The 22,943-nt window shown below is 36.2% G+C and overlaps 2 protein-coding genes across 13 annotated transcripts in view; one reads left to right on the top strand and one right to left on the bottom strand.

The window, feature by feature from the left end:
* The window catches only part of LPP (LIM domain containing preferred translocation partner in lipoma), a 739,054-nt gene that overhangs the window by 391,227 nt on the left and 324,884 nt on the right, over positions 1-22,943 (bottom strand). For all 9 annotated transcript variants that reach the window (XM_050779290.1, XM_050779294.1, XM_050779289.1 and 6 more), the window contains one exon: positions 19,347-19,459. In XM_050779290.1, coding sequence (XP_050635247.1) covers positions 19,347-19,459 — 113 coding nt within the window. The remainder of the gene's footprint in view (positions 1-19,346; positions 19,460-22,943) is intronic.
* The window catches only part of SST (somatostatin), a 1,150,223-nt gene that overhangs the window by 327,788 nt on the left and 799,492 nt on the right, over positions 1-22,943 (top strand). The window lies entirely within an intron of this gene.

A 22,943-nucleotide genomic window follows, 5' to 3' on the forward strand; every position in this document is an offset into this window, starting at 1 on the left:
CTTAGCACAGAGACTGGCAACAATAACCCCACAAAACAAAAACAATAACAGTAAACCTTGGGGAAGAGAAAAAATCTGATTTCCAGGGTTCTATATTATTAGTTTCAAATACGCACTTTTCAACAACAACAAAAAATCAAAAGACATACAAAGAAACAGGACAGCATGGTCTATTCAAAACAAAAATACAAACCAACAGAAACTATCTCTAAAAAGACCTAATGATGGATCTACCTGACAAAGACTTTAAAACCACTGTTTTAAAAATGCTCAAAGAACTAAAGGAAGCAAGGAGAAAGTTAAGAAAACAACACATGAATAAAATGGGAATATCAATAAAGAAAAAGGAAAAAACAGCAAAAAGCAATTGTGGAAGTGAAAATTACAATAACCGAAATAAAAATTCACTAGAGGAACTCAAAGACAGATTTAGCAGGCAAAAGAAAAAATCAGAAAACTTGAAGAGAAGTCAAAGTAAATTAGTCTAAGATCAGAAAGAAAAAAGATTGAAGACCGGTGAACTGAGCCTAAGAGACTTATGGGACACAATCAACTATACCAAAGTATGCAGCATGGAATTCCCAGAAGGATGAGACAGAGAGAAAAGGCAGGGACAATACTTGAAGAAATAATCGCCAAAAACTCCCCCAAATTTGATCAAAGACAAGAGTATAAACATCCAAGAAGCTCAAAAAAGTACTAAGTAAGACGAACTCAAACAGACAAATACTAAGGAACCTTATAATTAAACTGTCAAAAGACAAAAACAACGAGAGAATTTTGAAAGTTGCAAGAGAGGTGACTCCTCACATACAAGGGATCCTCAATAAAATTATCCAGTTTTCTCAGCAGCCTTAGATGCCAGAAAACAGAAGGCCGATATATTCAGTGCTGAAAGGAAAAGAAATTATCAATCATGAATCCTACACCTGGCAAAATTTTATTTTTAAAGTGAGACAGAAAATCAAAATGAAAGTCATGGGGAAAAAAAAAAAAAAGGTGAGAGAATTCTTTATTACCATTAGACTTGTTCTGCAAGAAATGCTAACAGGAAACCTACAGGTTGAAATGAAATGATACTACACAGTAACTCAAAATCATACAAAGAAATACAGATCTCAGAAAAGGCAAATAGGTAGACACTTATAAAAGCTAACATCATTGTAATCATGATGTGTAACTTTGCTTTTTGTTTTCTACATGATTTAAGAAACTAATATTTTTTTTAATTACAAGTTTAAAATCTCATATTATTGTAATTTGACTGGTAAATCCAATTTTGTTTTCTACATAATTTAAGAAATGAGTGTATTAAATTATTAGCTTATGTTGTTGTGTACACATGCATAAAGACATAATTTTGCTGCATCAACAACTGAAAAAGGAACAGAATTTTGTATGTTATTGAACTCAAGGTGGCATGACTTCACATTAGAGTGTTATAACTTTAGGATGTTAAATGTAACCCCCATAGTAACCAGAAAGAAAATAGCTACAGAATATACACAAAAGGAAATCAAGTAGGAATTTAAATATTTTACTACAAAAAATCAACTGAATACACAAAAAATAATTATATAGAAATAAAGGACAAAGAAGTTATAAAGCATATAGAAAATAAATATAAATGGTTTCATAATCTTATAAATTTTATAATAGTTTGACTTACAATTTTTTTACCATATGATGGTGTAAAAGTGATACTCATTCATTAAACACAATACTTGAAGTATCCATTCTGTCTTTCACTTTCAGCAGAACACACAATAAATTACATAACATAGTTAAAGCTTTATTGTAAAATAAGCTTTGTATTAGATTATTTTTTCCAACTGTCTGCTAATGCAAGTGTTCTGAATATGTTTAAAGTAAGTAAGGCTAAACCATGATGTTTGGAATGTTAAATATATTAAATGCATTTTAAATTTACAATTATTTCAACTTAAAATAGTTTTAATGTAACAAATTATTTCAACTTAAGACAGTTTTAATTGGACATAACCCCATCACAAGGTAAGAAGCATCTGTAGAAAAATAAGAAGTAATTCTCTGCTTATCAATAACTACTTTAAATGTAAATGAATTAAATTATCTGATCAAAAGACAGATTGGCAGAATAAATTAAAACACATAACCCACATATATGTTGCCTACAAGAGACTCGCTTTATATCCAAAGACACAGTTTAAAAGTGAAAGGATAGAAAACACCATTTCATGCAAATAGTAATCCACAAAAAGCAGAGTAGCAAAATATCAGACAAAATAGATTTTAAGTCAAAAAAGGCTAAAAGATAAAAAAGAGATGAAGAACATTATATTAACAAAAGGCTCAATACAACAAAAATATGTAACAATTGTAAATGTATACACACCTAATAAAAGATCATCAAAATATACAAACCAAAAATTAGCAGAATTGAAGGAAGAAATAGACAGTTGTATAATAATAGAGATTTTAATGTCCAACTTTCAACAATGGATAGAACAACCAAACAGTAGATAAGTCAGGAAATAGAGAACTTGAACAACAAACAAAACTAATTAGACCTATAACTGTTGTTAGGTAGATTGTTCTGTATATGTCTCTACAGAACAATCTACCTAACAACAATTGAGTACACCTTCTTCTCATGTGCACATGGGACATGTTCCAGGATAGAACATGAATAAGCCCATACAATAAGTAAGGGTCAATAGATTTGAAAAAGTAGATGTCATACAAAGTATCTTCCCTGAGTACAATGGGATAAAATTAGAAATAAATAGACATAAGTAAAACTGCAAAATTCACAAATTTGCAGTAATTAAATAATGTACTCTTTTTCTTTTTTATCAGAGTCTCGCACTGTTCCCCAGGCTGGAGTGCAATGGCGTGATCTTGGCTCCCTGCAACCTCTGCCTCCTGGGTTGAAGCGATTCTCCTGCCTCAGCCTCCTGAGTAGCTGGGATTACAGGCACCATTATTTCATACCTGGCTAACATTTTGTATTTTTGAGTAGAAATGGGGTTTCACTACGTTGGCCAGGCTAGTCTTAAACTCTTGTCCTCGTGATCACCCCACCTTGGCCTCCCAAAGTGCTGGTATTACAGGTGTGAGCCACTGTATCCAGCCAATAATATAGTCTTAAACAAACAATGGATCAAAGAAGAAATCACAAGGGAAATAGAAAAATACTTAAAAATGAATGAAGGTGAAAGAAAACATACCAAAATATAAAGGAAACAGTGAAAACAGTGCTAACGAGGCAATTTATAACTATACAACATTAAATTTAAAGATAAGAAAGATGTCAAACCAACAACCTAAACCTACAGATTATGAAACTTGGGAAAAAAAAAAAAAAGAAAAAAACTATACCCAAAATCTATTAGAAGGGAAGAAATAATAAAGGTAAGAGTAGAAATAAGTAGAATGGAGAACAGAAAAATAATAGAGAAATACTAACAAAAACCAATAGTTCTTTTAAAAGATCAACAAAATTGACAAACCTTTAGCTAGATGAAGTAAGAAAGAGAGAGAGAGAGAGAAGAGAATACTCAAACTACAAAAGACAGAAATAAAAGTAAGGACATTACTAACAATTCTACAGGAATAAAAAAGATTTAAGAGAGTACTATGAGCAAGTGTGTGGCAACAAATTCGATAACCCAGATGACAGGGAAATTTCCAAGAAACACGAAATGCACCAAGACTAAACCACAAATAAAAAATCTGAATATGCTATGAATACCAAGAAGATTGAATCAGCGTCCAAAATCTGAGTAAGGAAAAATCTGGAAACAATGGCTTCACTAATAAATTCTACCAAACATTGATAGATGAACTAACAACAATTATCCTCAAATCTTTCCAAAAAATTAAAAAGAAGGAAACACTTCCTAACTCCTTCTGTGACACCAAAGATCAGACAAAGATACTATATGAAAACTATAGAATAATATCCCTAATAAACATTGATGCAAAATACTCAACCAAATATCCCAAATCAAATGTAATAGCATATTAAAAGGTTTATATATCATGGCCAAGTGAGATTTATTATTGTAATGAATGGATACTCAACAAACAAAATTAAATCAAGGTTATATATTATATTAACAGAATGAAGAAAAAGTGATCTTCTCAATTGACACAGAAAAGCATTTGACAAAATTCAATATCCTTTCATAAGAAAAATATTCAACAAACTGGGAATAGAAGAAAACTATCTGTATTAGTTTTCTAATAGAGCAAAACGCCACATATGGAAACCCACAGAGAAAATCATACTCAATGATAAAAGACTGAAAGCATTTCCTCTAAGATTAGAAATACCAGCTTTTGCCATATCAATTTAGTGTAATACTGGAAGTCCTCATCAGAGTAATCAGGGAAGAAAGAAAATAAAGGTGTCAAAATTGAAAAGAAAGAATCAAATCATCTCTTCTTGTAGATGACATAATCCTATATGTAGAAAACCCTAAAGATTGGACACAAAAACTGTTAGAACTAAATAGTGAATTTAGCAAAGTACAGCATATAAAGTTACTACACAAAAATCACTTACATTTGTATCAACAATGAACAATTCAAAAAGGAAATAAAGAAAATCATTCCATATACAATAGCATCAAAAAATAAAAGACAAAATACTTAGAAATTAACGTGAACAAATAGTTAAAAGTCTTGAACAACAAAAACTTGAATACATTTCAGAAAGGAATTAAAGAAGACATAAATAAATGGTAGACATCTCACATTCATAGAATGCAAGACTCAATATAACTAAGATGTCAGTATTAGCCAACATGATATCCAGACTTAATGCAGTCCTGATCAAAATCCCAGTGACATTTTTTGAAAAAACAGAAAAACCTACCCTAAAATTCATATGGAATATCAAATGACCTAAAATAGGCAGAACAATCCTGAATAAAAAGGAACAAAGGTGGAGGACCGACACTTCCTGATTTCAAAAATTAATACAAAGCTAAAGTAAGCAAAACAGTATGCTATTGGCATAATAACACATAAGATTGAGAGAGTCCAGAAATAAACCCTCACATATATGTTCAAATAACTGTCTACAAGGGCACCAAGATCATTTGACAGGGGAAGGACAGTCTTTTCAACAAATGGTGCCGGGAAAATTTAATATCCACATACAAAAGAATAAGGTTAGACTCTTTCCTAACGTAATTATAAAAGTTAACTCAAAATGGATCCATGACCTAAAGGTAACATCTAAAATTGTAGATTAGAATAAAACATATGCAAAAGCATCATGACATTGAATTTCGCAACAAATGTCTTAATATGACACAAAAGGCACGGATGACACAAGAGACAAATTGAATTTCATAAAAATTAAAAATCAAAGACAGTATCAATGGAGTAAAAAGACAATCTTCAAAATGAGAGAAAGTATTAACAAATCATATCTGATAAGGGATTAATATTCAGAATATATTGAGAGCTTACAAAACTCAAAAAGAAAAAAAGGTCCAATTCAAAAATGAATAAAGAACTTGAATAGACATTTCTCCAAAGAAGGTATATACACAAATGGCTAATACATACATGAATAGATATTCAAAATCAGTAATCATTAGAGAAATGCAAATCAACACTACCATGAGATATCGCTCCGCACCCATTAGAATGGCTATTATCAAGACAAAAAACAGTGTCGGCAAGGACGTGGAGAAATTACAACTCGTATGCTGTTCAGAGGAGCGTAAAGAGTACTGCTGCTGTGGAAAATGGTATGAATGTTCCTCGAGATATTAAAAATAGAACTACCATGTTATCCAGCAATTCACTTCTGGGTATATACTCAAAAGAACTGAAAGCAGGGTTCGAAAGAGTTATTTGTACACCCATATTCATAGCAGCATTATTCCCACAGTAGGTAAAATGGGGAAAGAACCCAAATGTCTATTAACATGAATGGATAAGCAAAACATGACATATATATAGCATGGCACATGCTACAACGTGGATAAACTTTGAGGACATTATGTGAAGTAAAATAAGCCAGTTGAGAAGATAAGTATAATATGATTACAATTTTACTGTGGGCTTGTGAAGTTAAAATCGTAGAAACAGAGAGTATAATGGCGGTTTCCAGGGGCTCGCTGACAGTGGAATGGGGGTTTACTGGGGAAGCAGTACAGAGGTTCAGTTTTTGCAAGACGAAATGAGTTCTGAAGATGGATACTGGTGATAGTTGCAAAACAATATGAATGTACTTCATCATATTGCTACTGAACAGAACATTATTTGGTGAAGATAGTAAATTTTATATTATGTATATTTTACCATAATTTTACAAGCTGGGGGAAAAAAAAAGAACATAGGAGGTTCAAGTCATCAAGAGTTTTGCGTGCCTGGAAGAGGTAGAAGAAGCTGTCAGAAAAAGAACAGTTGTTGCAGAATGAGAGGAGGTGGTAAACCCATTCAAGAGCCATTTCCCTAGTACTGAAATGAGCTAGTTCACGTTGGGACTGTGGCTTAAATCCTCATTATAGACAGAAACGCAGTGGGTGTGAAGGGGAGGAGAGAGGGGCTCATTTAATGAATCTGTAACTCTTTGAAAATACTTCTATATAGTTGCCATGGCCCAAAACTGGTTTCTATCCCCACTGGGCAAGAAGAGAATTACTAAAGTGACACTGTTTGACTTTCAATGAGCTAAAAGGAAATGAAAACAATCCTCCAGACACATCTCTACTTATAAAATGGCTTGATATAAAATGATAATAAAAATGATGAAGTTTTCTGAATGTGCACAATGAAACGCTCTTCTGGTTGCTGTATTTTCTGTTCAATTGTTTGATCATCTCTTCATGAAATACCTAACTCTAGCTGGCCAGACACTCTATGAAGTTCTGACACTGGACCTTCACTCTGAAGTGTACATATTGTAGAAAGTGATGGCTTGAATCAGTAAATCGCTGTTCAGGGAATAGTTTCTCATTCTCTTTTCAATATACACCATACCATCAAATACACAATTTAAAAGTTACGCAATTATTAATTGCTCTAAATATGGGGATGACATAATTTCTAATGGAAAGAATTAAAGCTCAAGAATTATGAAAAAATATTAAAATTTCATTTTTAAGATAAATCCTTTACTTGTTTAGAAATGCTATGAATGTCAAAAAGCCCAGAAGACAGGACATGTGGAATTATCACACTATCGCACCACTTGTACGGCTAAAGACACTGAGATTCGACTCTGAGACTTGATCTGCCCCAAATCACATCTTGATGTGTCATCTACAGTTCAGAGAGAAAGTGGCTGTAGGATAGATTCACACTCCTTTAATCCCCAAGAGAATGACAGAAACTATCAGGAAAGAAGGGAATTTATTCATTTTTTAAGCCTCTCATAAACCAAATTTTTATTTCAAAAAATAACAGAAAACTTATATTTCTTATAATGTGAATGCTTTCATCCTTGTATCAATCCTATATTCCTTTTAAAAAATAATTGCCACAGAAACTTTTTTCCCACTAGTTGGAGAAATTTTACTTATTTCTATAGTAAGAAAGATTGACATTGACATCTTTACTAAATTTTACTGGTAAAATACATATAAAACTAACTAAAAATTATGAAAACATTTCCATTTAACAGGTCTGTACATAGTTTTCCTGTATTTTCCACCACAGTGCTTTCTTCCAATATGTAGAGATACATTTTTTGAAATCTGAAGACAATATTACAATAGAGGATCTTGCAACAAAACTGATGACAGCAAATAATGAAACTACTGGGAAAGGAAATTGACAACTGCTGTTTTGTTTCCCTCACTAAAAATGAATATAAAGGGAGAGGAGCAATATAGCAGCGATGGCCATGGGGTGAGAAATGGACTGGCACATCTCAAAAAGACAGAGAGCTTCATCCCTGCCTGGGACAGTTAATGCCACGGAAGCCTGGAATGCTGCTTAACCTCAGAGCCCCAGAGCCTTCACTGATACAAGATGGAGAACCCTCCCTACCCTTCCCTTTGCAGAAGTTGTCTAAAGGTTCCAGCGAGATAAAGTATATGAAAGTCTTTTATTTAAAAAAGCAACGTCTGCCGGGCGCAGTGGCTCATGCCTGTATCCCAGCACTTTAGGAGGCCGAGGTGGGCGGGTCACGAGGTCAGGTGTTCGACACCAGCCTGGCCAACATGGTGAAACCCCCTCTCTACTAAAAAAAATACAAAAATTAGCCAGAGTGGTGGCCTGTGCCTGTAATCCCAGCTACTCAGGAGGCTGAGGCAGGAGAATGGTTTGAACCCTGGATGTAGAGGCTACAGTGAGTGGAGATCATGCCACTGCATTCCAGCCTGGGCAAGAGAGCAAGAACCTGTCTCAAAACAAAACAAAACAAAACAAAACAAAAAGAATGTCAATTTCGGAATTTGCAGGCTAGGAGGCCCTGTACAAGTCAAACTCACAAAAGCTAATGATAAAATAATGATGATAATAGTTTAACCCCTCAGGATTGGTATAGACACCCCATGCTGTAATACATTTTAAGTTATATAGTAAGAGCACAAAAATGCTTGACTTTTGAATGGATCAAGCAAAATCAGCTATGAACAGAAAACCTTTCTAAAACATTAGAGTTTCAAAGTACTATATTCAGAAATAAAATATGAGTTAGTGCCCTAGGTTATTGGTGTCAGCATCCTCTACTCCCTTTTACTCCTTCTTTCAGAACAAGGTGTTTCCGTGCCCCTGTTGATTGGATTATGTAAATTACAAAAGAACTGAAGGATATGTTGGCCCACCAGGGCTTCCTTACCAAATCCATGGATAAGAGGTATATGATACAATCTACGAGGGGTTTGTCAGAAAATATGCTAGAGGCCGGGATGGAAGATGTACTAATCTTCCACTGAAGAACTGCAAAGAAAATTACCTCGGAGGTTCCTGGTTACTAAATATCAACATATATTATTGATGACACTGGCTGCTTATTAAAGATTTAAGAGGATCTACATTCTCTCATTTGTAAAAAGTCCCCGAAATGATTTTGTTATTGTCTATTTAAAAATAAGTCACTGCTTTCATGACAATTGTGAGATCTAAATAAGTTCCTTCAACCCTCGGATCCTCATTTTTATTTCATTAGCTAAATTATACTTGTGCTGTTATAATGTATTTTGCAAATTATAAATCACCATGAAATTACAAAGAAGTGATATTTTATTACCAAGGCATTGAATTTGAGAGCTGTAAGAGATCTACATGATTATTTAATCCAATCATTCATTTTACAGAGGAAGTTTGTGGGAGCATTTCTTCTGCAAATATACATATATATTATATATATTTATATTATATTATATATTTATATTATATATTATATATTTATATTATATATTATATATTTATATTATATTATATATTTATATTATATATATTATATATTTATATTATATTATATATATATTTTATATATATATATAATGCTGAACCTTATAATAGCAAGGGATGGGATCACGGGTGAATTCTGAGGAGGCATAGTGCAAATCAAATGTCAGTGACAACTGTGGCAAAACCCAGCACAGAGACCCACTAGCCCAAAATATCACAACAGTGAAAATGTTTACTAAGTCTTAGGACATGTCAATTACATAAAATATTCTTTATGTGCATTATGTCTTTGAAACCTCACAACAATCACCCATTTTACAGAGGATTTATGTGGGCCACAGAAGGGTTAAGCAGTACACTACAGTTATGCGGCTAGTAAGCAGGAAGCCAGATGTGAACCCAGGAAGCCTGGAAGAGCACTTGCAGTGTTAACCATCGCATTATGCAGCCTCCGAAGCTTTTTTGGCTTTAGATAATGCTATCGGAGAGCACGTTTTCTGTGATGAACTCATGACGGGCAGCAAAGTGAGCTTGAGATACACAGCAAATGATACCAGGACCTGAGCAGACTTCAAACTGCCACAACAAAAAGGGTGAGGGGGTGGGGCAAGCCTCTTTAGAATGGATGTTAGGGGTATATAATGAAAGTCATTGAAACGATTTAATGAGTTTATGCTTTCTAACAAAAAGGACTCTGCCACAGTTCCCAGCACTGCTGGTGACAGTGTGTCATTGAGAAGCAAAGTCGCCGATGAAAACACAATGAGGGAGGAAATCGAAGGGGTTTGAGAATTCAACTAGAGACCAATACACACAAGGGCTGGCCACAGCTCCTCCGGCCCTCACCTGGCATACATGTATGGCATGTAAGGGAGGGGCTTCGCTACCTGCCTACGGATCCCCAAACCATTAGCCTTGAGGACCCAGATTAACCTTGCTGGTCTGCTCTTGACCCATGCATCTAAGCATAGTCTTCTGCTGGCCTGCATCCCCTAATTACACATATGGGTGAAGACTGAACATATATACTCTATAGCCACCCTGCATTTAAATAACTATATATTCCCAATTTAGATAAAAGATAAAAGTTTAAGTGCAAGCTAGCTACCCTGAACAACAGATATCCAGAGCCACTCCTCCCAAATATTCTCCCCAAATTCAGTTTTATAGAGCATTTATAAGTCAAAAGCAGACTATCAGCACAAAAATTAAGAATATAAAAGGGAAGTAAGCAACAGAAATCCCTCCATGTAGTAGAACTATTGGAAACAGAAAACTAATATGAAGAATAGAGAAGAAATCCAATTCCATATAGTAGGAGTTCATAAAGAAGAAAAAGGTGAAGGAAAGATTAAAATATATTTTCAATATATTATAAGGAAATCGTGACTGGGAGCAGTGGCTCACACCTGTAAACCCAGCGCATTGAGAGGCATCAAGGCAGAAGAAATGCTTGAGCCAGGAGTTCAAGACCAGCCTGGCCAAAATAGCAAGACCCTCTCTCTAAAAAAAAAAAAAAAAAAAAATTAAATTAGTTGGGCATGGTGGTACACACCTTTAGTCCCAGCTACTTTGGAGGTGGAGGCAGGAGGATCACCTAAGCTCAGGAGTTCAAGAAAGAAAGAAAAAAAAAAAAAAAGAAAGAAAAAGGAAAGAAAGGAAAGAAGAAAATCCCATTTAGATAAAGAAAACCTTGACTTGAGTAGAAATAGCAGAATAGGTAAAAAGCAAGCTGTGTCTAGACACGGTTTAGTGAAATTGCTGAATCCCACAAATAAAGGCTATAGACCAAATAAGAAAAATTTACTAAACTGGAAAAAGAATCAGACTGGCATCAGATTTCTCATCTGCTGCACTGAATACTAAATGATACTAAATGATAGTGTGGAAATCTTGGTACAATACTGAAGTAAAGCAAATTTGACCCAAGAATTCTACTTATAGCCAAGCTTGTACTCAAATATGAAGGCAATAATAACTCATTTTTAGATACACAAAGACTCAGTAAATATATCAGGCACATAGCCTTCCCATAAAAATTACTTGATGAAGTACTACAGCAGAAAAAAATAACAAAAAAGAAAAGAATCAAGATGATGAATACCAGAAAAAAATAGTAAATAGAAAATAGCACCAACAACAAACAGGTAAAAGTTAGTTTATTACTAATGTGGTTATAAAATTTAATGCAAGAAAGAATTCTCAAAGGAGATTTGCTATAAAGTTAAAAATGTTACAACATATTCTCCAAATTATTTTAATAAAACTTGGGATGGAGCAGGGAGTAAAAGAATGTTCAAGCATCATTTGGCGTGTTTATTGGGAGCAGGACGTATAAGCAGATCATAATTTTTCCCTCATAGAGAAATAAATTTGAAAATACCTAATCTACATCATTTGATTTGTTTACGTTACTTTTTGTTTGTTTGTTTGAGATGGAGTTTCGCTTTTGTCACCCAGGCTGGAGTGCAATGGTGCAATCTCGGTTCACTGCAGCCTCCGCCTCCCGGGTTCAAGCAATTCTCCTGCATCAGCCTCCAGAGTAGCTGGGATTACAGGCACACATGACCACATGCAGCAAATTTTTGTATTTTTAGTAATAACGGAGTTTCATCATGTTAGCCAGGCTGGTCTCGAACTCCTTGACCTCATGTGATCCGCCTGTCTCAGCCTCCCAGGTGTCAGCCACCAGTCCTGGCTGACATTACTTTTTTATAAGTAGAAAAAGACACACTACTTTTTTGTAAGTTAAAATAAAAAAACAGTAAGTACATTTCACCTTTGAAGAAACCACTAAGACTCTTGATGGGAGAGACAAATTGGGATAAAACTTTCACTGACTCAAAAAGAACCAACTGTAGTTTCACTTAACCTTGAGCAAAGGAAATTTTCTGTAATATGCAAGCATAGTAAATTACTCCCTATACAGAAACTCAGGAGCTAAAGCAAAGCTAACCTCATTGGTTTTCCCTACATTCAATAGAACTAACCACCATCAATTTGCCTATAAGACTTTTTTCTTGTACAGAAGTTAACCAATCTTTCACTGCAGAGAGTGTAAATGTGCCACAAATTATTTCAAGGTAATGGTGGCAGTGGTAATCAGGTTGATATAGGTGAGTAGGTGGGTGTGTGTATATGTACACATTCTCCACTATCAATCCCAGGGGAAAGGTTTACCTCTTTAAATAAGTTCTTAAAAAGTAAAGAAGAGAAACTATGATATTCCATGAAAAGGTTCCTAATGCTAAATGAAATATTGGAATACTCCCCTGGACTCTAGGTCGGCTGCTGTCAAAGGGGTTTTTACAAGTCCAGACAACAGCAATGTCCATCTTCTTATCCGAATAACCAAACGGATGATGATGCAGAGCCAAAAGCAACCAGGAAAACTGTGACATTTGCTTCTACAAAGTCATATTGACCAGAACCAGTGACATGCCTAAGAGCCTACCCAGCCTTAATAAACACTCAATGACCTACATATGTGGACCATAAAAGTAGGAAGTAATTGCAAAGCAAGCTGCTCCTGCTACTTCTGCTGCTGCTGCAGCAACTGTTGCTGTCAGGGTCACAAACAAGCTACAAATCAACTGGGGCTTGCTGGCCCAAGAGGAACTAGGCAAAGGGCCAGGAAGAAATAAGCATCTCCATCATCTCTTTGGTGTGTTTTCACAGATCAAGATATCCTTGTATTCTCATCCTACAGTAAAATCCTGTAAAAGCAAAATCCTGTTTTTCTACACCTGAGACCATGATAGCCCTAGATGGAATCACAAGGCAAAAATTCCAATGCCGGCCGGGTGCAGTGGCTCACGCCTGTAATCCCAGTATTTGGGAGGCCGAGGCGGGCGGATCACAAGGTCAGGAGATCCAGACCATCCTGGCTAACACAGTGAAACTCCATCTCTACTAAAAATACAAAAAAAAAAAAAATACAAAAAATTAGCCTGGCGCGGTGGCGGGCGCCTGTAGTCCCAGCTACTCAGGAGGCTGAGGCAGGCGAATGGCGTGAACCCGGGAGGCAGAGCTTGCAGTGAGCCGAGATCGTGCCACTGCACTCCAGCATGGGCAACAGAGCAGGACTCTGTCTTAAAAAAAAAAAAAAAAAAAAAATTCCAGTGCCAGTTTTGCTAAAACTTGAATTGATTTTCAAATTATCATTGTTAAACACGTAAAATCAGTAAGTAGGAAAATGAGGCCAGGCATGGTGGCTCACACCTGTAATCCTAGCAATTCTCAGCCTGCCTCAGCCTCCCGAGTAGCTGGGACTACAGGCGCCTGCCACCACGCCTGGCTAATTTCTTGTAATTTTTTTTTTTTTTTTTTTGTATTTATAGTAGAGATGGAGTTTCACTGTGTTAGCCAGGATGGTCTGGATCTCCTGACCTTGTGATCCGCCCATCTCAGCCTCCCAAATACTGGGATTACAGGTGGGCAGATCACCTGAGGTCAGGAGTTCAAGACCAGACTGACCTATGTGGTGAAACCCCATCTCTACTAAAAATACAAAAATTAGCCAGGCATGTTGGGGCATGCTTGTACAGTCCCAGCTACTTGGGAGGCTGAGACAGGAGAATCGCTTGAACCCAGGAGGCAGAGGCTGGGCAACAGAGCAAGACTCTGTCTCAAAAAAAAAAAAAAAAAAAAAAAGATTATAAGCCACTATTCATCATACGCATATATGAGCTTTGAATTGTTTTCACAAGAATAGATGCTCAAGAGCTTTTGGAGGCTGACTTTAAAATAAACAATTTCAGAGATTTCTCTTCTTTTCTTTTCTACTAATTCTGGGCCTAGCTCATGTTACTCTGTGCTTACTCACTCCTTTGAAAAGTAACATCTCTCAGTAGCTTTACTCATCAACTCCTTGAGACATACAGCACCTGTCTCTCTCCCGGCCTGACCATTCCTCTGAGTTTGCATCATTTTTTAAAAGGGGAAAGAAAATCAGTGTGAGGACATCATAAAGGGACACATCTCTACTCAATAACAAAGAGAAATTTTTAACATTTGAAGTAATCACCAATGGACAAAACCCCTCTGTTTTCTAATGTGGAGGGACTGGAGTTACGTTAGCAATTCTGGCCATTTTGCAGGACCGAACAGAAAAGGAGAGATGAAAACTAGAGGTATGCAAATACTGAATAGTAGGCAAATAAAAGCAAGCCAAAGGACTGGGAAACAAACAGAGAAGCAGAATTAGAAGTTGTCAACTGGAAGTCACCAAGAAAAGACGAACAAAGATACTATAAAAAGAGGAAGTTAAATATTGAACCCCTGAATTCAAAGCCATCAGATGTCAGCAGGTAAGTCCCCACGGATCTGAAGGAAGTCTACCAGACAATTCAGAAATGTTTGCATTGGGTTTCCTGAAAGTGCAACATGTTTTGCCTTAATTTATATTAACAGTATAACTTGGCATCCAACAACAGGTCTGGGGATATCACCCTTATATTTAAAATAATAACAAGCCCCTACAGTAAATTGTCAATGGTTTCAGAACAAACAGTCGGTTCCACAGCTAGAAACACAAGGCCTGTCACGCTTACTTTGAGCTCTCCTTCCTCTGTGTTTTAATTCTTTTATTTTATTGCTGAACAATCCACTCCCCTATCTGAAAATTAAGGTCCCACCCAGCCATCAAAGTTCAGTTCAATTTAAATTGTTTCTCTGAATCCTTCTTGCCTATCTCCAATCACAGTTAATTTACTTCCCTCACTCTCCACCACTAACTTAGGACTTAGATTATGCTTCTGATCAACATATGATGACTAAAGCATAATTTACCATAAAACGACTTAAATGACTGTATACGCATCTTCTGCATGTGATTCTGAGTACTGTATCTGATCTATCTCCTTATCCTGCAGCACTGCCTCACCTATCATAGTTACCCATAAACATTTTGTTATCTAGGAAAAAATTACAAGATTCAAACAACAGAAAGGGACTTGAATGTATCCACTCTAATTCCCTTGCAAGCCTGAAATTCTGAGACATATACCTTCTTTGTAATCACCCTAAGGAATGTTATATAATACCTGCCTATGGGTTGACTGAAAAGAGGAAGAAATTACCAACTATGGGGTCAGATGAGAATAAAACCAACTGGCTGGGCGTGGTGGCTCATGCCTGTAATCCCAGCACTTTGGGAGGCCGAGGCAGGTGGATCACAAGGTCAGGAGTTCGAGACCAACCTGGCCAATATGGTGAAACCCCATCTCTACTCAAAATACAAAAAAATTAGCCAGGCGTGGTGGCAGGTGCCTGTAGTCCCAGCTACTCGGGAGGCCAAGGCAGGAGAATCACTTGAACCTGGGTGGTGGAGGTTGCAGTGAGCCGAGATCAGGCCACCGCACAGCAGCCTGGGTGACAGAGCGAGACTCTGTCTCTAAATAAATAAATAAATAAATAAATAAATCTAACTAACTGACCGTCCCAAGGCTGAGACTCAGAGCATAAAACCTACGATGGCAAGTTCTAATGCTATAATCACTAGCATATATGTCTACTTACAAGAAGTATTCAATTTACACTGAATGAATGAAGAACAGATGAATTAATGAAGTGATTGCTAAAGTGTCACTACAAACATCACAGGTGTGGAGGTCACGCTGATCCTGACAGAAAAGCAAACCAAATCCCTCACCTGTTTTCCAAGTTTCATCTTTCCACATGAAAATGAATTGTTAAATCAAGAATCCTTAAGTCTAAATATTGATTTGCCTTTTTTGAAGAAATAAAAGCTTATAGCATATATCAAAAATTCAGACAGCCAAGCAAAACTCTGGCATCACCTGGTCCTTCCAAATAAAAACACGTAACCCTCTGCAATGAATCTCAGAGCCTTGCAGTCTGATAGAGGACTAAAGCAATACCAAGTTCATGGGCCATCTGGGACAGCAGGAAGAAGGTCAAGGTCAGGAGTCAAGATTTTTCAGATTCACTAAGAGCTCTGTCAGAAACAAGAGGATCCACACGTTCTTGGGTCTCAGTTTCCCCATTTCCAAAAAAAAAAAAAGGAAATTAATTTGGCAAGTACTTGAAAGGACTGTAACTAGATACCTGGCGCCAGAGTTGGACTAAATGATCTCTAAGGTCCCTTTCTGCTCTCAAAATCTTACAACTCTTATAATCACTGTTAGTAGACGTTCTTTTGGCTCTGACCTGAAAATCTGGCTGGAAACATAAACAGTCTTCTACATAAAAACACACATTTACCAGCTATAATTTGGACTTGGCAACATGAGGTTGTACCATAGCTGAGAGGAAAATGTGCAAAATTTTCTCCAGTGATAATGCTACTTTAGGCTATACCATGGCTCATATCGATAGGTGGTACAAACCTAGGCCAGAGCAGGGCCAAGCCGCTGTCACATCTATGTCACTTCTACACAAGAGGAGGGCATGTTCATTTTCTTTTGAACTTACCAACAATCTTCCATATGAAGTGTCTCAAAAATAACAGGCCTCTCCCTACCAGATTTGTCCTTTTCCATTTGGCAAACTGTATTTTATTTTTTGTCTTCCTCCCTTCTGTTTTACAGAGAACGTAAGCTAACATGGCAACAGGCGTTTTGTTTATTTCCTTTCTCTTCAAAAACAAAGCCATGGCTTGAGTACACCTAACAGAACAAGGTCCACCCGAAAAAAAACTTTTCATAAACTTTTGAAAGTGCCATGTTTGAATTTTTTAATGGAACGCACTGGAAAATCCTTACTATTCTTCTTATGTATTCATAGTGATTATCAATATGACATCAAAGTATTTGCATAGCCCTTTCGGTTTAATACTTTCAAATCCATCTGTATTTCATTTAATTGTAAGAGGTATATATATTTGTTTTGTTTTTAATGAAGACAAAACTGGGACTCAGCCTGCCTTGCTCAAGATCACACAACTCGAATAAGCTATGTAACTAGTTTTCAATCAGGAGTCTTCTGTCACTACTTCAAACAACATTGTGAGAACTAAAGATTTAAAACGCAACAAAATAGTTTCCATGAAAAACTACGAGAGGAAACAGAGTCAGTGACTTTAAAAATTGTACATAGTAAACACTACATAAAAAACCAACCTCAGCAAAATACGACCAAAGGTATATTAAAGGCAACGCTAAGGATTTCTTCATTTTATTAAAAAATGACTAAAACTAAGAAAAATCACTCATATTGGTTTAATTTGCCAAGGGTTCTATCTGTTGCATAAAATAAATACAAACTTTATAGGACTCTTGTTCATCACTGGCATCTGATAGTTGATTTTATTAGTATACACCAAAACAAAATGCAAGAAATTCACGGCCTATATTAGCAATACACATATTTTTTAATAGCCTTAAAAGATCTAGACTCCAAACTGAACCAGAACTTACTGGTTACAACTACAACTTACTGATTTCAAATGACAGATAATATTAAAAGCTTTTTCTGCTTCTTAATATCTACTATATGAAAATATGCTCACCAAGAAATCTCTATAGCTCATTCCCTCCTCTCCTTCTGCAAGTCCTCGTTTAAGTGTCTCCTTCTCAGTGGGGCCTAGGTAAGCCCTGAGCCCCTCCCTGTTTCCCCACTTATCCACTCTAATGTACTTTGTAAAGTATACATCTTGTTTATTTCCACTAGTTCCACGAACTTTTACGGTCCCTGAGGACAGAATGGCGTCTGTTTTTTTGCTAGAACATTCCTAGTGCTTGAATAATGCCCACATAGGAACACAGAATTATTTGTTGAGCGAATGAATCATTTCTTTCTTTGTCTCCTTCAACCTCAAATTTAGGAGAAAGAAAGGCAAATAATAGAACAAACCATTTAAGCAGTTGTTACCTCAGACTTTTTCTCTTTTACACTTCTTATTATAGGATATTTTAAACGTATACAAAAGTATACGTTTAAAAGACTGTATGCCTATATCAAAATATCTCTTGTATGCCATAAATACATATACCTACTTGTACCTACACAAATTGAAAAGAAAAAATAATACTGTAAAACAAATGATAAAATTAATGAGCAATAATTCAGTATATTATATGTTCCACAAATGATATTAGGTATTTTTTAAAAGGTAGATTGAATAACAGAATAAACTTCGATGCACCCAACAGTTATCAAATCATAACCAACCCTATTTCACCCATGTTCTGACTCAGTAGTTTCCGAACCTTATTATTTGGAAAAAAATTATCAGACACCATTCCATTTTATCTACAAATATTTCCAATGTTTCTCTAAAAGACAAAGAAGACTCATGTTTTTCTTCAATATATCTATATGAACATAGTCACACCTAAAACTATAACAATAATTCTATTACTTTGTTAGATTTTCTTCTTGACATAAAGCACTTCTTCAGCTTAAATGGTGGCAGCTTTCAGCAGTTACCTATGATCACAGTCTGAGAACCACTTCTAATTTCACATCTGATTCCAGCCCCGAGTTACTTTGCAATTACCACTCTCTGGAAACCAAGAGTTCTATATAATTGATATGTATAGTGTGCACCCTTGAACTTACCCAGAAGAGAAAACCCTAAGGATATTTGACGTTGCTTTTGCTAGAAAAAAATGTTGCTGACCACAAGGATCCACATTAACCAACTACAGCCTTAAAATGTCAGCCTTACTCATTTGGATGCAATATTTGTAGATAGAGAACACAGCAATAAAAAAGACATGGCTGTATGTCCTCCAAAATAACAAGGAAATGTTGCCTTCTCAAATGGTATTCCTAAAAAAAATGGTTTTGGGATCTGAAACAAAATTAGTAGGCAAAAGGATTTTGAGGGCTTCGGAGGGTAAGCCAGCAGAACTCTGGGAAGCTTGAGTAGGGTATGTTGCATTAAAATACCTTAGATCTTCGTAAGTTGTAAAGCTCTCAATCGGCCCTGGATAAATGTTTATCCAGCACAGAAACAATCATGAAATTCATGAGCTCCCTAGGATGGCTATAAACATGACTTTAACTTCAGCTCTTACCTGTACTTTGAAAGCCTCTTCATCAAGAGGCGGTGGAGGAGGAAAGTTTCCAGAGATAGATGGAAGGGCACTGGAATCATCTAGAGGTGGAGGTGGGGGTGGAAGAAAATCACCTACAGAAAAGAAGTACACACATGAAGTTAATAAGGATGCAATGTTATAGTACTCTTATGATATATTTGCTGGCATTTTACTTCTTTATAATTGGCTTTGACACATAATTTTTTGTATTGCATAGGAATTATTCCCCATCTTAATTAGTAGCCTTAATTAGTAGTCTTAACTTTCAGAAGAAAGAGGATCAGATTTGATATTTAGAAATGGTATAAAAGCTAGTCTAGAGGGGTCAATATATTAAGTAAAGCAAAGAGTGAGCTTGGGTGGGGATAGGGTTACCGAATTTTATACGCCTTGGTGCTTGCCCTCAATACATTTTCAATCAAATAGAGTAGGAAAAAAATTGTACACAACTAAAGATAATGCAAGGTGCAATGTATGAAGATGCACGAATAACCTCTGGAAATTAAGATAAAGTGGAGGATCATGGAAGTCTCAGTGGATCATATAATTTTCCTGAAACATGATGTAGAAAGCACGTCCATCCTTGGCAGAGAGACAGGAGAATATAGGCATGGAGATCAGAAAGTTCAGAGCATAGAGAATAAAAAGCAAGTCATGACATAGGAAAAACATGGGACACAGGAATGTAAAATAATGTCAGCGTGTTATAAAAAATATGTGATACAGTTAAGCTTTTTACATGTTGCACATCGAAATAAGGGTTTGAATTTTATCATGCATGCAGCAGAGATCCACCAAGGATTTCTGAGAAAGAAACACTTGGTTATAATATGATTTACTAAAGACTAATTTAAAAGTCCATGCAGGACAGATTAGGAGAAAAGAATAAGAAACAACCAATTTAGAAATCTATACATAATCCAGGCAAGAAGTAATGAGACTTCGAGACACTGAGAAAAACCTAGCATCTCTCACCAACAAGAGTAGCACACTGCTGTTAGAGTTATTGAGGGAATGAATCTAATCTCTGTGATCTAAGTTATACACATATATCCAAGAGCTTTATGGTTCCTGATATGAAATCTTTTTAAACAGTCTGCAAAAAATGGTATTGGAGAAACAGAAACTTCTACCTTTTAACCTTTTCTTTATTTGTTCTTTTCCTATTAAAAATAATGTTTTTGATGTGTGGGAGAAGAGATCTTTTCTATTTATGGATGAGTAGCTTTTCCTTGCATTTTAGTTGCGCAACACTTGGGGCAGGGCAGCAGTCTCCATCATTAAATGAGTTGCTTTTGGATATTACCAAAACATCATAGTTTAGGCCCTCAGAAATAAAAGTATAAGAATGGAAGAGTAAGCACAGTAGAATGACTATGAGTAGGTTTCCTTGTTCTTATATACCTTTGAAATGGTTCAGTGGGCCTCTATTTGCCTTATAAATAACAGTCTTAGAATTGAAAGTATAGCTAAGCCAAGAACTGTCAGGTCTAGCCCCAAGCCAAATTCAGACTGCTAAGCAATCAAAAGCACTATCTCTCGAGTACTATGCTTACTAGACTCGCAGCTTGCCAGGCAGTGTGCTAAGATTTTCATACACTGCCACCGAATCATACAACAACCCTCAGTGCTGATGGTTCTCAAACTTTCGAGTTCATCAATATCTCCGGAATGCCTTATTAAAATACAGATTTCTGGGTCCTGGATCCAATAATTTGCATTTCTAATAAGTCCCTGGGTGATTGATGCCTTTGGGTCTGAGAACACACTTTAATAACCACTGCATGTTATTACTACTTCAGACCCACAGGATAAGAAACGTTCAATAACTTACATCATAAAGAAAATGTTCTACTTCTCTTATTCTGCGGGTGCACAAATCTGGGGAAATAATTCGTCCATATCTTTATGATGATTATAAATCCCATAAACCTGTATTCATTCCATTCAGTAGTTTTAAACATTGGTTAAATACCAGAATCACCAAGGAAACACATTTAAAAATGCTGATGTCTGAATTCCATCTCACAGCAATTCAATCAGAATCTTGGGGATAGAAGACAGGGAGTGAGGGGGTGAGGCACCAGGACACCTATAAAACCTAAGTGATTCAAACCTGCAGCCAGGATTGAGAAACTTTCATTCGGCCACAGACAGCATGAAAAAGTATTTCATACTTGTTAATTAAAATGAACGGTCAAGAAGTTCTTTACTGCCTTTAAAAGTCTTAATGTATGAAAAGAATGCTCACAATGAGATCTCAGGCAATGAGGCAAAAAAGGTTTAGGTTGCTGATTACCAACTCAGTTCACAACCTAATTTCCAGGTTCAAATGTTCTATCGGAACCTATGCTGTATGAGTCCATTATCTCACTGTTATAAATAACTGCCTGAGAACGGGCAATTTATAAAGAGGTTTAATTGACTCACAGTTCTGCAGCCTTGACAGGAAGCATAGCTGGAGGGCCTCAGGAAACTTACAATCACGGCAGAAGGTGAAGGGGAAGCCAGCACATCTTACATAGTGGCAGGAGAGAGACAGCATGAAGGGGGAACTGCCATACACATTTAAACCATCAGATCTTGTGAGAACACACTCACTATCACAAGAACAGCATGAGGGAACCACCCCCATGATCCAATCCCCTCCCACCAGATCCCTCCCTTGACACGTGGGGATTACAATTCAAGACGAAATTTGGGTGGGGACACAGAGCTAAACCATATCACTATGTCTTCTTCATACCCACTTCATAAAAGGATTCCTGGGCCCCCCTCTTATACTTCATCAGATTCTGTTACATCATGGGAAATTTTCAGACCATCAGACAGTATCAGAACTGAACAAAATCTTGGAGATCACACTATCAAACAGAGGCCCTGGGTGATTGATGTGATTGGGTCTAAGACCACACTTTGAGAACCACAACATGTTATTCCTACTTTAGACCCATAAGATTGGAAAGGTTCAATAAACTATGTCATAAAGAAGCTACATGAAAAGTCCAAAATGTCACCACAAATAAATCTTAAAAAGTACAGCTGTCTGTCCCTTCCAAATATATCCTTCTTTACTCTGTTTCTCTAACAGAACTTAGACATAGTGAGGCACAGGTTGATGACAATCCTGGGCAGGCCAAAAAGAACAAAAAAGAAAAGTGGAATGTTTTTGTTTGTTTTAAGAAACAACTTGAAAAGATGGACTCTATATTCTAAGCATGAAAAGGCAGATGTTAAAAAGCCCTCATGATAAACACATAATTATCTGCTTTATTTAGATCAATTATTAAGTCAGACCGAAGTTTTCAGTTCTTTAAGCTTCACCATCAAAGGGTCCTTACTGCATTCCATAGAGAGGAGCTCACGTTTTCAAAAGATGTAGAGGAACGGGCAAATGTCTCAAAAACAGATACAAATCTGACAAAAGGAGAGGAAATAGGTCCCTTGGAGAAAGGCATAAAGTAACTGGGATACTTTCAATGAAAAACTGCTAATAACTATCCTAAATCAGACTGAAAGTTTAAGAGAATTCTAACTTAAAGCTCATCATTTTAATAGACAAGTAAATAAAGGGAA

Source organism: Macaca thibetana, chromosome 2 (assembly GCF_024542745.1).
Source record: "Macaca thibetana thibetana isolate TM-01 chromosome 2, ASM2454274v1, whole genome shotgun sequence".
In the NCBI taxonomy this organism is placed as follows: Eukaryota; Metazoa; Chordata; class Mammalia; order Primates; family Cercopithecidae; genus Macaca; species Macaca thibetana.